At 39.6% G+C, this 13,755-nt stretch overlaps 1 protein-coding gene across 4 annotated transcripts in view; it reads right to left on the bottom strand.

Annotated features, from left to right (window-relative positions):
- Positions 1-13,351, bottom strand: part of LOC133532109 (synaptic vesicle glycoprotein 2A-like) — a 33,571-nt gene extending 20,220 nt beyond the window's left edge. Inside the window, exons 1-6 of one of the 4 annotated variants that reach the window (XM_061870619.1) lie at positions 13,012-13,351; positions 7,936-8,081; positions 4,962-5,095; positions 3,669-3,816; positions 2,898-3,060; positions 1,035-1,253 (exon numbers count right to left, since the gene is read on the bottom strand). In XM_061870619.1, coding sequence (XP_061726603.1) covers positions 1,035-1,253; positions 2,898-3,060; positions 3,669-3,816; positions 4,962-5,095; positions 7,936-8,053 — 782 coding nt within the window. In that variant the 5' untranslated portion in view covers positions 8,054-8,081; positions 13,012-13,351. Of the gene's footprint in view, positions 1-1,034; positions 1,254-2,897; positions 3,061-3,668; positions 3,817-4,961; positions 5,096-7,063; positions 7,145-7,214; positions 7,344-7,652; positions 7,777-7,935; positions 8,082-13,011 lie in introns of those variants that run through there. The other 3 variants (XM_061870616.1, XM_061870617.1, XM_061870618.1) reach the window with 3 other exon arrangements.
- Positions 13,352-13,755: the final 404 nt, after the last annotated feature.

Genomic DNA, 13,755 nt, shown 5'->3' with positions numbered 1-13,755 from the left:
TTTTTTTGAATTTTTATGACGTATTAAAAAAAAAACTACTTACTAGATCTCGTTCGAACCAATTTTCGGTGGAAGTTTGCATGGCAATGTATATCATATATTTTTTTTAGATTTTTCATTCTGTTATTTTAGAAGTTACGGGGGAGGGACACACTTTTTACCACTTTGGAAGTGTCTCTCGCGCAAACTATTCAGTTTAGAAAAAAATGATATTAGAAACCTCAATATCATTTTTAAAGACCTATCCATAGATACCCCACACGTATGGGTTTGATGAAAAAAGATTTTTTGAGTTTCAGTTCTAAGTATGGGGAACCCCCAAAATTTATTGTTTTTTTTTTCTATTTTTGTGTAAACATCATAATGCGGTTCATAGAATACATCTACTTACCAAGTTTGAACAGTATAGCTTTTATAGTTTCGGAAAAAAAGTGGCTGTGACAGAATCGGACAGACAGACGGACATGACGAATCTATAAGGGTTCCGTTTTTTGCCATTTGGCTACGGAACCCTAAAAAGTGAGTGATATGTGGAGTTTCAACACCCGTTACCCAAATAACTTGTACATGCCTAAAATAAAAACAAAATTATTTAAAAACAGTTGCTATCCGATGGCCGTCAGATTATTTAATGCTCTTCAGAGTAGTTTCAAAAACTTGTCCTTAAGGGAACTGAAAAGGAAACTTTCACAATGGTTGCTAGAGGAATGTTTTAAGCAAATAAAATTTCTGATTTTTGATGAACATATTCGTGATAAACACACAAATACCCTTACCAGGATTCGAATCTGGGAACTCCTGCGTCGTAGACAGGGTCACTATTAACTAGGCTAGTTAGTTTCAAGTTAAAATGTGAAAGGAAAGGACCTGGAGGTTGGACTTCAAGCGACCACAGTGCGGTGGAAACACTTACCATCAGTAGGAGTATGATATCGGTACTAGCTCACCTAGGCCAATGCCTGAGCAGAATCTATTGCTTACCGTAGCAGTAGGCGTAGAATGTCCGTACTAGCTTAAAATGTAGTATTGTTCACCTGTGCCACGCAGAGAAATGCTCCTTATCGTCTAACAAAGCATCAGCTCCAGTCGGTGGTAGCACAGCATGTGCGAGGGCAGCCGCCAGCAGGGCGCCCACGCCGTGCGCCGCCACCAGCGCGGCCAGCAGGCGGCGGCGCGGCGGCCGCGGGGACAGCTCGTGGCAGTAGGCGTAGCACGTCGGCACCAGCCCCCCTGAACCAATGGCCGAGCAGAATCTGGAAGTGTTTTTCGTTAAGACAAAATATCAAGTCAAGTCAAGTCAAGTCAAAATATTCTTTATTCAAATAGGCCTAGCAACAAGCAATTTTAAATCGTCAAATTTTACAAACAGCATCTTAATCTAAATATCAGAGCAATTTATTGATGCAGTTATTATTGTTCTAAAAAAACATTGAACTATTATAGATGTGGTAAATTTAATAATAAGAAATTCAGAAAAGGAACGTCAAACATCAAAATTGTATAAAAATACTAGTCTAGAACCTTTCTAGAATAAAATCTAAATGTCAAAAAATACGGTATATTATATATATATATATATCATTTATTCAAAACTCTGCAGAGGACTAATCTCAACGAGGGTGGGAGGGGGTTAGGGTCGGCAACGCGCATGTAACTCCTCTGGAGTTGCAGGCGTACATAGGCTACGGATACTGCTTACCATCAGGCGGGCCGTATGCTTGTTTGCCACCGACGTAGTATAAAAAAAATCTTGCTACGATAGTGGGGTAGAACCACTAAGAATAAAAACATCTTACATAGGACTTCGAAGACCTGTCCCGTAAAAAAAAACAGCGTAAAATTTTAATTTACTTTTTCCTAGTCTGAACCTATTTTTTAACCGACTCATAGTGTTGTGTTCCTGCCGGTGAGTAAGGTTGCCAGAGCTAAACGAGGGGTGGGAGGGGGTTAGGGTCGGCAACGCGCATGTAACTCCTCTGGAGTTACATGCGCCAATTCGATGTGTAAGTTTTTTTAATGTTTGTTATTTCATAACTCCGTCATTTCTGAACCGATTTTGAAAATTATTTTTTTGCTTGAATCTATATATATACAGATTGGTCCCGTTTTTGTAAAACTGAGTTCTGATGATGGAGTCCATGAGGAATCGAGGGAAATCTTCAAATGTGAAGAGCATACATATAGTGATGTTTGTATTTTCATCAACAAATCAAGCATTTACATTTGAAAAGTGACATTTGATGAAGTGGAATTGCTGATGATGATCAGAATGGAACTCTTTAACGACGCATAGTTCACGTTTGGCGATTTGTCCTCTTCGCTGTGTTTGTGAAGCAAATTAGATTTTTAAGACAATTTTTTGTCAAGTTTGGGTTCTGACGATGGGGTCCATGGGGCATCGAGGGAACTCCTCAAATGTTAAAGGCATATATATAGTGATCTTAGTATTTTCATCATCAAATCAAGCATTTACATTTGTAGAAGTGACATTTGATGAAGCGGAACTGCTGATGATGAACAGAATGGAACTCTTCAACGCTACACAGTTCACGTTTGGCAATTTGTTCTCTTCGCATGTTTGTGAAGCAGTTCGGTTTTCAAGGTATATTTTTGTCAAGCTTGAGATTTGATGGTGGATTCCATGAGGAATTGAGGGTACTTCTCAACTCTTTTAAGCAAATTTATAACCATTTTTAATATTATTTCATGCATGGTGTGAAAAAATGTATTTTAAATATAGTCGAATACCCTATTGCGGGTATTTTACCGGTCTTTTTAATTTAATTGTATGAGATCCAAAATCAACAATAATTTTTCTTTCACCGGTCTCCCTCATTGAAGTCGGTTTTTTTTTCTTAAAAATGATGTTACACCTGGTATAACGGTTCCATACGTACCGGGCCATCATGAAGGTGCCGTAGGTGGGCATGAAGGCGGCCACGGCGGCGAACACGGCGTTGACGGCCAGCGCCGACAGCAGCGCGCGGCGCCGGCCCAGCCGCCCGCCCAGCGCGCCCCAGCCCGCGCCGCCCAGCGACCCGCCCACCAGGCTGATCAGCACTGCGGAGGGCGTTCCATAACTTAGCCTTAACTTTATCCTTATATATATATATTTATACTACGTCGGTGGCAAACAAGCATACGGCCCGCCTGATGGTAAGCGGTCTCCGCAGCCTATGTACGCCTGCAACTCCTAGATTTCGTTTAATATATTGCGAGAGGTTGACTGTATGCTATTACCTGGTACAATGTCTCAGTGCCATAAATACCCAGCAGCATGCATAAATAGCAGTTTCCTAACCCTAGCAATGACCTGGTCAAGGTGAGAGTACCAGTTTCAGTGCTCGTCTACATTTACTAATAATGATACTCACACATCACAAATTATGATATAAGAAACTTAAAACAAAACGTTATTTAGTCTCGCCATCCAGGTCAGGGTTAAGCAGAAAACAAAACTAAAAATCTGACAATTATTTTTTATTAAATACTTACTTATAAGATATTTATACCTAGTTAATTCGTTTAAATTAGTAACAAAAAAAAAGCTATAACTCCCTAGGGAGACTTTTACAATCCGTAACTCCCGCGGGATCAACTTCCCTTTGTCCTTCAGTACAGCATGAAATAAAATCTTTTTCGAGCAATTGTGATGAAAAGTAACTCACCAAGCCAATTCTTCTCGTGTGGCAGTATGCACAGCTCGATCTCACACGAGGGTAGCACGAAGGGCACCGCCGAAAGTTCCAAGGTCGCGCCGGCGAGCGCGAGGCTGCATGCTAGATACACCTTCAGTTGGGCTATACCGCAGCCGGCCTGAAAAGAAAAACTTCACATAACAGTTTAAAATTATTATTGTTTAATAGGGTTGTTTCCAATTTTTTGAAACGCCTATATTACGTTCTATATTAACTAAAATTTGCCCTAAAATTCAACTTTTATACTAAAAACGGCTTTAAATATGTTAAATTAACAAAATATATTTTGACAAATGCTTTCGCGCCTAAAACGCTCTTTGAAAATTGTGTGACGTCACAGTCTACAGTTTGACACATAACTACATACACATGTAGAAGATACGAGCTGTCAACTGACATTTGTCATTAGTTGTTTATCGCCTAACTGTCAACTGTGTCAATCCGAGAGTTAAATTGTGACGTCATCACAATCTTCAATGACGTTTCGAGTTTGGTCACGTGACGTGTGCCAAAAGATATTTTAAATTCAATATTTACAAAAATATGGTCATTACAGGTCCCCTAATAGTACATTACGATACAAGTGCGAAAAATAGGAAATTCGAAACGAGTGGCGATAAATTAAAACACGACCGAAGGGAGTGTTTTAAATCGACACGAGTTGCGAATTACCTATTCGCACATGTATCGTACAACGTTTTACAGTACATATGGCCCTTTAAATGTTCGACACAGTAACGTAATATGCTACTTCTCGCACTAGTGCTATAAAGTAGCCCCATATGTACTGTAATAGTACATTACGATACAAGTGCGAAAAATAGGAAATTCGAAACGAGTGGCGATAAATTAAAACACGACCGAAGGGAGTGTTTTAAATCGACACGAGTTGCGAATTACCTATTCGCACATGTATCGTACAACGTTTTACAGTACATATGGCCCTTTAAATGTTCGACACAGTAACGTAATATGCTACTTCTCGCACTAGTGCTATAAAGTAGCCCCATATGTACTGTAAAAGTAGTTTAACATGTTCTTATAATCCAAAAGAATTTATTGGGATACAATTCTGCTCTAAGATTTGTAGATGGAAACAACCCTATTAAAATGAGTGTTATACATCTCATCCCAAGATTACAAGGAACCGAATATAGTGTTTAATTACGAAGTTTGTAGATTAATTTCTGATCTTCACCAGATTAACAGATTCCCAGGATCCCATCTACATGCATGTCCCATATATGGGACACGGGGCCTCACCTGTCGCAGCGCGTCCTCGTGGAACTGGTCTAAGGCGCTGGTGTCGCTGTAGTCTATGAGCTCTCCACTCTCATTGTCCATGGGTTCTGGTGGATTGACAGTCATGCTGACTGCACCCGGCTCACCTGATCCGTCTGTCAAAAAAAAAATGCAAATAAGTATAACTATATTTTTTCTATTCGAAAAAGGTAAGATCAATTCGAAGGAAACCTGCTTACGTCATAGCGCAAGAACTCTCGTATTTGTATACGTACAATCAGCAGCAGAGATAACTGACCCCCCCTGCACAGAAACTTGTTTGCAGGGGGGGGTTAGGGTACTTTTGTCACTCTCGATGTGCGTGCTCGGGATCGCAGATATCATGTTTTTTTAATTTTTTTTTTGCGTGTTTTAATAATAAAATTTCTTTAAAGTACATTTTAGACCTACAATTTTTTTCTATCGAGCAAAAATCAAAAACTCAGTATTTTTAAATCGCTGAAGTCTCTAGAGAAAGGCCTCATGATTGCAAAATAAAATTTTGGAAACCGTAGTGATATAAAAAAAGCTAAAATTCTGTTCTACCCTACTGCACCTTTCATAAAAACTGGCAAGTGCGAGTCGGACTCGCCCACCGAGGGTTCCGTACTTTTTAGTATTTGTTGTTATAGCGGCAACAGAACAGAACTATCACGGTTCATGAGATACAGCCTGGTGACAGACGGACGGATGGACAGCGGAGTCTTAGTAATAGGGTCCCGTTTTCTCCTTTGGGTACGGAACCCTAAAAAGTGGTCCCCTGTGTAGGCCATAGTTCGAGCGATGGGCACAAAGGTCTGGGTCGAGTCGTGTACCAAAAAAAAGACAGCCAAGTTTAACATTTACTTATTTACGTTACTCGACCGTCTACCTCGTGAACCTCGTCACGTAAAATAGGCACAATGGTTGTCGATTTTCGGAAAAGGCCCCGCATAACTAAAGCTAGAGACTCGAGTCTTTTTGGCAATCAAACATACGGCCTGCCTGATGGCAAGCAGTCTCCGTAGCCTATGTACGCCTGCAACTCCAGGGGAGTTTCATGCGCGTTGCCGACCCTAACACTCCGCACCCTAGTTGAGCTCTGAGGGCCTACCGCGAACCACGTTCAACGTGTTGCCTCTCTGTCGCACTCTTAAATCGTATCGGTTTTCTGTAAGGTGGAGGTACTTCCCCAGATGGGCTCTGCTCTAAATCTGGAATGACATCCGCTGTGCTGTGCCCTACCACACAAAACACAAAGCGAGATGACATTCACAGTGCCCATACCTCTCTTTTGGACGTAGTTTAAGGACGTATCCGGGTCCGAATTTGAAGAACTCGACTCGTTTTTACAAAACTCGGCGCTTAGCTTATAAAACTTCTGAGTCTTTTAAGTCTTGAAGCGAGTCCTTTATTAAGTATTTTACAGTACATATGGGGCTACTTTATAGCACTAGTGCGAGAAGTAGCATATTACGTTACTGTGTCGAACATTTAAAGGGCCATATGTACTGTAAAACGTTGTACGATACATGTGCGAATAGGTAATTCACAACTCGTGTCGATTTAAAACACTCCCTTCGGTCGTGTTTTAATTTATCGCCACTCGTTTCGAATTTCCTATTTTTCGCACTTGTATCGTAATGTACTATTTTAAGCGCAACACAAAACGACTAGAGCCTCCGAATAAATACTCCGTCAATATTTTTGTAGGTTTTACCTAAATACCTTTGCCATGTTTATACATTAGGGATGTATGTGTTTTTATCAAGTCCCATCCAGAATACTTCCTTAAACGGAGTGAAGTATTATTATGTACTCATCAACGTATGCAATATGTTCTCCATTTATCTCTATCTTACGTGGTGTGCTGTTAGTCATAAGCTTGGTCTTTGAATCTCGAGGCTTGCGGTGCTTAGTTCTTCAAGCGAGCGCCACTATGTGTTAAATATAGGACATACCGGTCAGTCTGTCCTCTCTGTAGGCCATGGTGCAAGCTATGGACCCGAAGCTCTTGGGCGAGTCGGAGTCAGAGCAAGCGCGCGAGGCACGCCTGTTTCTTCGCCATGCTTCTCACTCTGTAATGTGCTACATACAGGACTTACCAGTCAGTCTGTCCTCTGTGTAAGCCATGGTCCGAGCTATGGACCCGAAGCTCTTGGGCGAGTCGGAGTCAGAGCGAGCGCGCACGGCACGAGGCACGCCTATTTCTCCGCCATGCTTCTCACTCTGTAATGTGCTACATACAGGACTTACCAGTCAGTCTGTCCTCTGTGTAAGCCATGGTGCGAGCTATGGACCCGAAGCTCTTGGGCGAGTCGGAGTCAGAGCGAGCGCGCACGAGGCACGCCTGTTTCTCCGCCATGCTTCTCGCTCTGTAATGTGCTACATACAGGACTTACCAGTCAGTCTGTCCTCTGTGTAAGCTATGGTGCGAGCTATGGACCCAAAGCTCTTGGGCGAGTCGGAGTCAGAGCGAGCGCGCACGAGGCACGCCTGTTTCTCCGCCATGCTTCTCGCTCTGTAATGTGCTACATACAGGACTTACCAGTCAGTCTGTCCTCTGTGTAAGCCATGGTGCGAGCTATGGACCCGAAGCTCTTGGGCGAGTCAGAGTCAGAGCGAGCGCGCACGAGGCACGCCTGTTTCTCCGCCATGCTTCTCACTCTGTAATGTGCTACATACAGGACTTACCAGTCAGTCTGTCCTCTGTGTAAGCCATGGTGCGAGCTATGGACCCAAAGCTCTTGGGCGAGTCGGAGTCAGAGCGAGCGCGCACGAGGCACGCCTGTTTCTCCGCCATGCTTCTCGCTCTGTAATGTGCTACATACAGGACTTACCAGTCAGTCTGTCCTCTGTGTAAGCCATGGTGCGAGCTATGGACCCAAAGCTCTTGGGCGAGTCGGAGTCAGAGCGAGCGCGCACGAGGCACGCCTATTTCTCCGCCATGCTTCTCACTCTGTAATGTGCTACATACAGGACTTACCAGTCAGTCTGTCCTCTGTGTAAGCCATGGTGCGAGCTATGGACCCAAAGCTCTTGGGCGAGTCGGAGTCAGAGCGAGCGCGCACGAGGCACGCCTGTTCCTCCGCCATGCTTCTCGCTCGCTGTTATGTGACACATCTGGAATAGATCAGTACATCAAGGTTTAGTCTTTAACCACTTACGGGTGTACTAAAATAGACGACATTTTTTGAGATTTTTTTAGTTGCAGATACAGTGTAAAATCCATAAAGCATCACTCGATACAATGATTCACTCCTTATATCGGCGACATTTATTAGTTTAAATTGGGTAACTTTAGTATTTAAAATCTCTAATTACTATCTAAACGCGTGTTTAAGTTGCCTGATCCGAGGGTTAACACTGCTTTTGGGAGACGTTTTGGCGACGTCCTCTGCTCTTCGATTTACACGGCCGTAAAGTTCCAGAGCGAATTAATTAATTGCACAATAGGTCAGTCTCGGTAACTTAGTTGGTTGGTTGGCTGGACTGGTATCCCGGAGCCGCGAATGCGCGTCTCACCAGAGACAGTGAATTTATCCACTTTTCCTGTATTTCTAAGCATTTCTGGTGTTAATATAGAAATTAAAAGTTGTCCAACTTACCCAAACCTATATAGGAAATACATGGAGGATTAAAGATATAGTTTATTTTCCAAGTAGGCACATTACAATGCACTTAAGAACGTCCAATAAAACTACGCCAGCTCTAACCCTACACCTCTGACCCGAGAAGATTTAAATCCCTCCTAAATTGTAGCAGGGCATCCCAATATGGGACGCAACAAACATCAAACTCGGCGGGAGTATCTTTCTAATGATTTGAATAGGGACTGATGGAAGCTACCAGATCTTGCGCTGCTCCATCAAAATGTTTAAAAGATCTTCTAACTTTTTAATTAGTGATTATTGACTTTTAAAGATTTTGAGAGAAAAAAATTGCCAAACAATTACATTACCAAGCAAGTTAACTTTTAAACGTTTGCTTTATAACCACCTGCTAAGGTAGGCGTAGTGGGAATTAGTCGGTAAGTAACCCATAACGCACGTGCAATTGTATGTATATGTATCTATCCTTGTTTATCCATATATATGTATATATTTATGTACTCATAGTCATAAGGTATAATGAAACATACTATAGTTTTTATTTAGAAATTTAATTTCGCTTAAAATTTACGGTTTTTTTTTTGTTTAATTCTCACTGCACCCACCTTGAAGTTCTCTGTTTTGCCTTATGGTTGACTGGTAGAGAATGCCTATTGGCATTAAGTCCGCCTGTTGTACTCTTTTTTTATGTGCAATAAAGTTTAAAATAATAAAATAATAATACATTTCTACAGTTTGTGACATCCACAATGATGCGGAGATTTGTGTCTAACCGATAATAACATGACAATACGATACCTAAAGCCAAAAGTTATTTACAGACCTACCCAGGTTAAGGCACCCAAAACCCACTGCTCTCAGTGTCTGCCCCTTAAAAAGTCTTTCCGTATTGCAGATCCCTATTATTTGGACCCCTATTAGGGTATAAATTCTGTTATAAAACGTATCGTATCATATATTGACGACCGGTTTGGCCTAGTGGGTAGTGACCCTGCCTACGAAGCTGATGGTCCCGGGTTCAAATCCTGGTTAGGGCATGTATTTGTGTGATGAGCATGGATATTTGTTCCTGAGTCATGGGTGTTTTCTATGTATTTAAGTATTTATAATATATTTATATATTATATATATCGTTGTCTAAGTACCCTCAACACAAGCCTTATTGAGCTTACTGTGGGACTTAGTCAATTTGTGTAATAATGTCCTATAATATTTATTTATTTATTATTTATATATAACTAACCTGTGTGCCAAATTTTACAGATATCTGTTAAGCCGTAAAAGGTGTTGTTTTTGTTTGATCTTGTCCCAAAAAACCCATGTTTTAACCATGTGAACTTTAGAGTATCCAAAGTAGTCTTGGTTTTAATTCATAATAAAAATAATAATTCAGCCTATATACGTCCCACTGCTGGGCACAGGCCTCCTCTCATGTGCGAGAGGGCTCGGGCTATAGTCCCCATGCTAGCCCAATGCGGATTGGAGATTTCACATACACCTTTGAATTTCTTCGCAGATGTATGCAGGTTTCCTCACGATCATTGTTGTGGTTTTAATTCGTTTGGATAATTGAGGTTCTAATTTAGATGTGTTTTTCTATTTATTATATTTCATATTATATTTCTGTACACAACTAAGTACATGCAAAACAAGCTTAGTTAAGAGGGAAGTATACTTACCATACTGTCCATATAAAGAGAGAAAACATTTTTCCACTTCTGAATATTTTCCATTTTCCATGCCTTTTTATTATGTTATTGACACAATAAAAAACTACGTTTATAGGTTTTTCTTTTTTTAACATTTGCAAAAGAAATTTTTTTTTTAAACCGAAACCTATAAACCTAGAATATACTGACGCAATCAACATTAAAATCAATTTTTAAGATTTAGTTAGTGGAAAACGCTTTCTCCCGAAATGGAATTTCATATAAAAATACTGTTATTTCCCTAGGATCACAAAGCTATTCTTCCCTCTTAAGACATTCACTGCCAGACAAAAACCTTTTATACTCTTCCGAGACGTGGTGCGTGTACCGTCATCACATTCGTACCTTAGACAGGTTCCACCTCATATGCTTGCGTAAGATCATGAACATCAGATGGTCTGATCGAGTACGGAATACCGAAGTTCTGCGACGAGCCAAGGTCGGTGGAATAGAGGCTTACATAATGCGTCGACAGCTTCGGTGGTGCGGTCACGTATCGGGTATGCCGGAGGAGAGAGTGGCGAAGCGCATCTTTTATTCTGAACTAGAGGAGGGTAAGCGGAAAGTTGGCGGACAACTCCTCCGATACAAAGATGTTCAGAAAAGACACATGAAAAGATGCAACATTGAAGCCTCTCGGTGGGAAGGTTTGGCAGCACATCGTCCTGAGTGGCGCAGGCTGGTGCAGGGCAATGTGCGCGATTTCGAGGAGCAACTTAAAGCTGACCTCGACGCTAAACGCGACGAGCTGAAAACGCGCCAGCCTGCGTCCATTCACTACCACTACCTAGCTGGTGTCCTCACGTGCCCTCAATGTGCGCGGGGGTTCACCTCAAAGATCGGCTATGTCAGCCATCTTCGGGCGCATGAGCGCCGAGCTAACTAGGAGTCGAAGTGGTCGCCATGGTCGAAATCGGCCGGAAAGATCATCATCATAGCTGCGTACAAAATAACCCGCCCAGCGGGTTGTCCGGCATCTGAACAAAGTTCACAAGCGCCCACCAGGTGGGTTCCTGGCAGTGAATGTGTTAAGGTATTGACCTATAATCTAAGTTAATTAACTGTATCCATACCATGAAAATTGTAACACTTCTCAGTGAATAAACTAATATATATATATAATAAGTATTAATTTTGTTATCATTATCAGGCCCAAATGTATATAAGCGAGAACTAGTAATCTTATCAATATGAAATATGTACAAACAAGTAAAGCATTGTTATCAATAAAATACATATACAGCATATACTGGAGTGATTAGAAGTATTTATTACAATAATACGCAAAACTTGGTCGAATTTACTGAAGTGTGAAATATTTTTAGTACAACATTAGTTTTTGTTTAGAGTAAGTAAATAAATGCACTTACTTTGGCAATAAACTTTCACTATTATGTGTTTTATCAACAATAATATTTAACAAACGATTCAGCTATAACTCAAGTGTTATACTGTTGGTGACATATTCAGGAAAGTCCGGTGGGCGTTAGAATCGCATTTAACCAATTTAGGAGTCGTAGGGGAGCACAAACCTACGCCATTTACGACTCTTTATGTACTTGATAAAAGAATTGTTCACTTTAATGAAATATAAATTGATTATGACCGCTGCTGAACATCATATTTAAGAAATATGAATGTATAAAAAAAAGAAAAACTTTTTAAATAGCTACACTCTACACTGGACTACAGCACATGAACACACACACAAAACAACTGTCACTTGATTTTTTTTGCTATTTAGAGTTTCTTTATATTCAATAAAGTAAACAAATGGCAATGTATTTTCGTTTCTTTTAGAAAAAATAAACAATGACTCTTTCGTATATATGCCTTCTAAACTGACTGATAAATTGATAGATAATAACTATATATTACCCGTATAATTTTAGAAGAAGGTCTTTATTCACTTGTTAGTTGTCAAGATAAAAAGGAATAGGCATGTTTAGGTGACGTTTAATTTAGCTGCATTATTTTTGAGTGAATGATGGATTTTTAAACAAGTAGTGCTGCGCTAAGTATCGATTCAAGCAAAGCATAACCTTTTTATGTATAGATAATATTACAATCGGAAAATATTTCCCACTGTTTATTTATTATTTACTGACACAACAAAAATATGTATACATTTATTTACTAGCTTCCGCGGGCAATTTTTTTCGGCATAATAATTGTTAGTAACTTTTAATCCAATTTCAAGAATGTTTCAACTCATGACACACATTTGCAATTACCTAAAATTTTACAAATGAAGTAGTTAATAGATAACATTAAAATTAAAACATCAGCGCCGTTTTGCATCTAAATTAGCTATACATCGATGGGACTAGGAGAATGCAACTAATACAACTTCCTGAATTATTATATCGTAGAGGTAGGTACTTTATGCTTTAGTATGAACTATGAAGGTCAAGTTAAATATAATAATCTATATTGAGTACTTAGATATAAGTTGTACCACTTTTGTAAACAGAAAGCATACATGGCAAATAAAAATGATGGATAAAAGCACAATTTTGTTTCAATATATGTTATATAATTTCCGGGTTGTCCTAAAATATGTTATGGTCACAGTTATAGTACATTACATATACGAACGAATAATAAAGTCAAAATAGTCGTTGAAAATAGCAGACAAAACATTGCTTTCTACAGATACTAAATTAATTTTAAAGGATTTTATAAGGGTTCAAGGATATAATTAAATTGGATTTATTTCTATCGATAACTTACAATTTGAAGCATTTACTAAGCAAGTTTAGCTTCTTTCGTTATTTAACACTGAAAGCGGTGCTACGCTGTTTTATATGTATATACATTTATTACATTGTGATTTTAGAATCGCTCGTGTCGTGTGCAGAATTGCAGATTTGCAATAATTTAATTGAACTTAGGACCTGATGCGCTTTTTATCAAAACACATTTTCACTCGTTCACAATCACAAAACATAGTTAAAACCAAGTCTTACAATCAACACAATTCACATTATTCAGTGAAACAGTTTTAATGTATTCACCAATTTTTGCAACACTGATAGAACAAGGAACTGTGAAACTGTGCCACTAACTAGACATGACATGAATGAAGTAAAAATAATATATTTTTTAAGCGGGTTATTAAATTAATATCGTCGTAACATTTAACTTTATATAAAATATTTACATACAGTTTGTTTTAGCCAAAAAATACTGAATAAAGCGAAATAAAACAATAAACTGAGAATTCTATACTGAGGTCTGTATGTCAATCTAGTCTGTCCACGAATTTATCTCATGTGTAGCAGTAGAAAACATAGAGTTTAAGGTCAAGAGAGGGACAAAATATGTAGGTTAGTGAAGGCATGAAAGAGAAGGGCTGAAGATCAAGGCAACGTGAGTTGATATTTCGATCTCTGGATGGCATAACAGATATAACAGTAATATGTTAATATGCCGAACCTCACTTCTAGGTTTATTGTGTTATATGGTTGCGTCACT

This window comes from Cydia pomonella, chromosome 26, assembly GCF_033807575.1.
Source record: "Cydia pomonella isolate Wapato2018A chromosome 26, ilCydPomo1, whole genome shotgun sequence".
Taxonomy (NCBI): domain Eukaryota; kingdom Metazoa; phylum Arthropoda; class Insecta; order Lepidoptera; family Tortricidae; genus Cydia; species Cydia pomonella.
The sequence above is the reverse complement of the archived record's forward strand: the minus strand, read 5'-3'. Positions and strand labels throughout refer to the sequence as shown.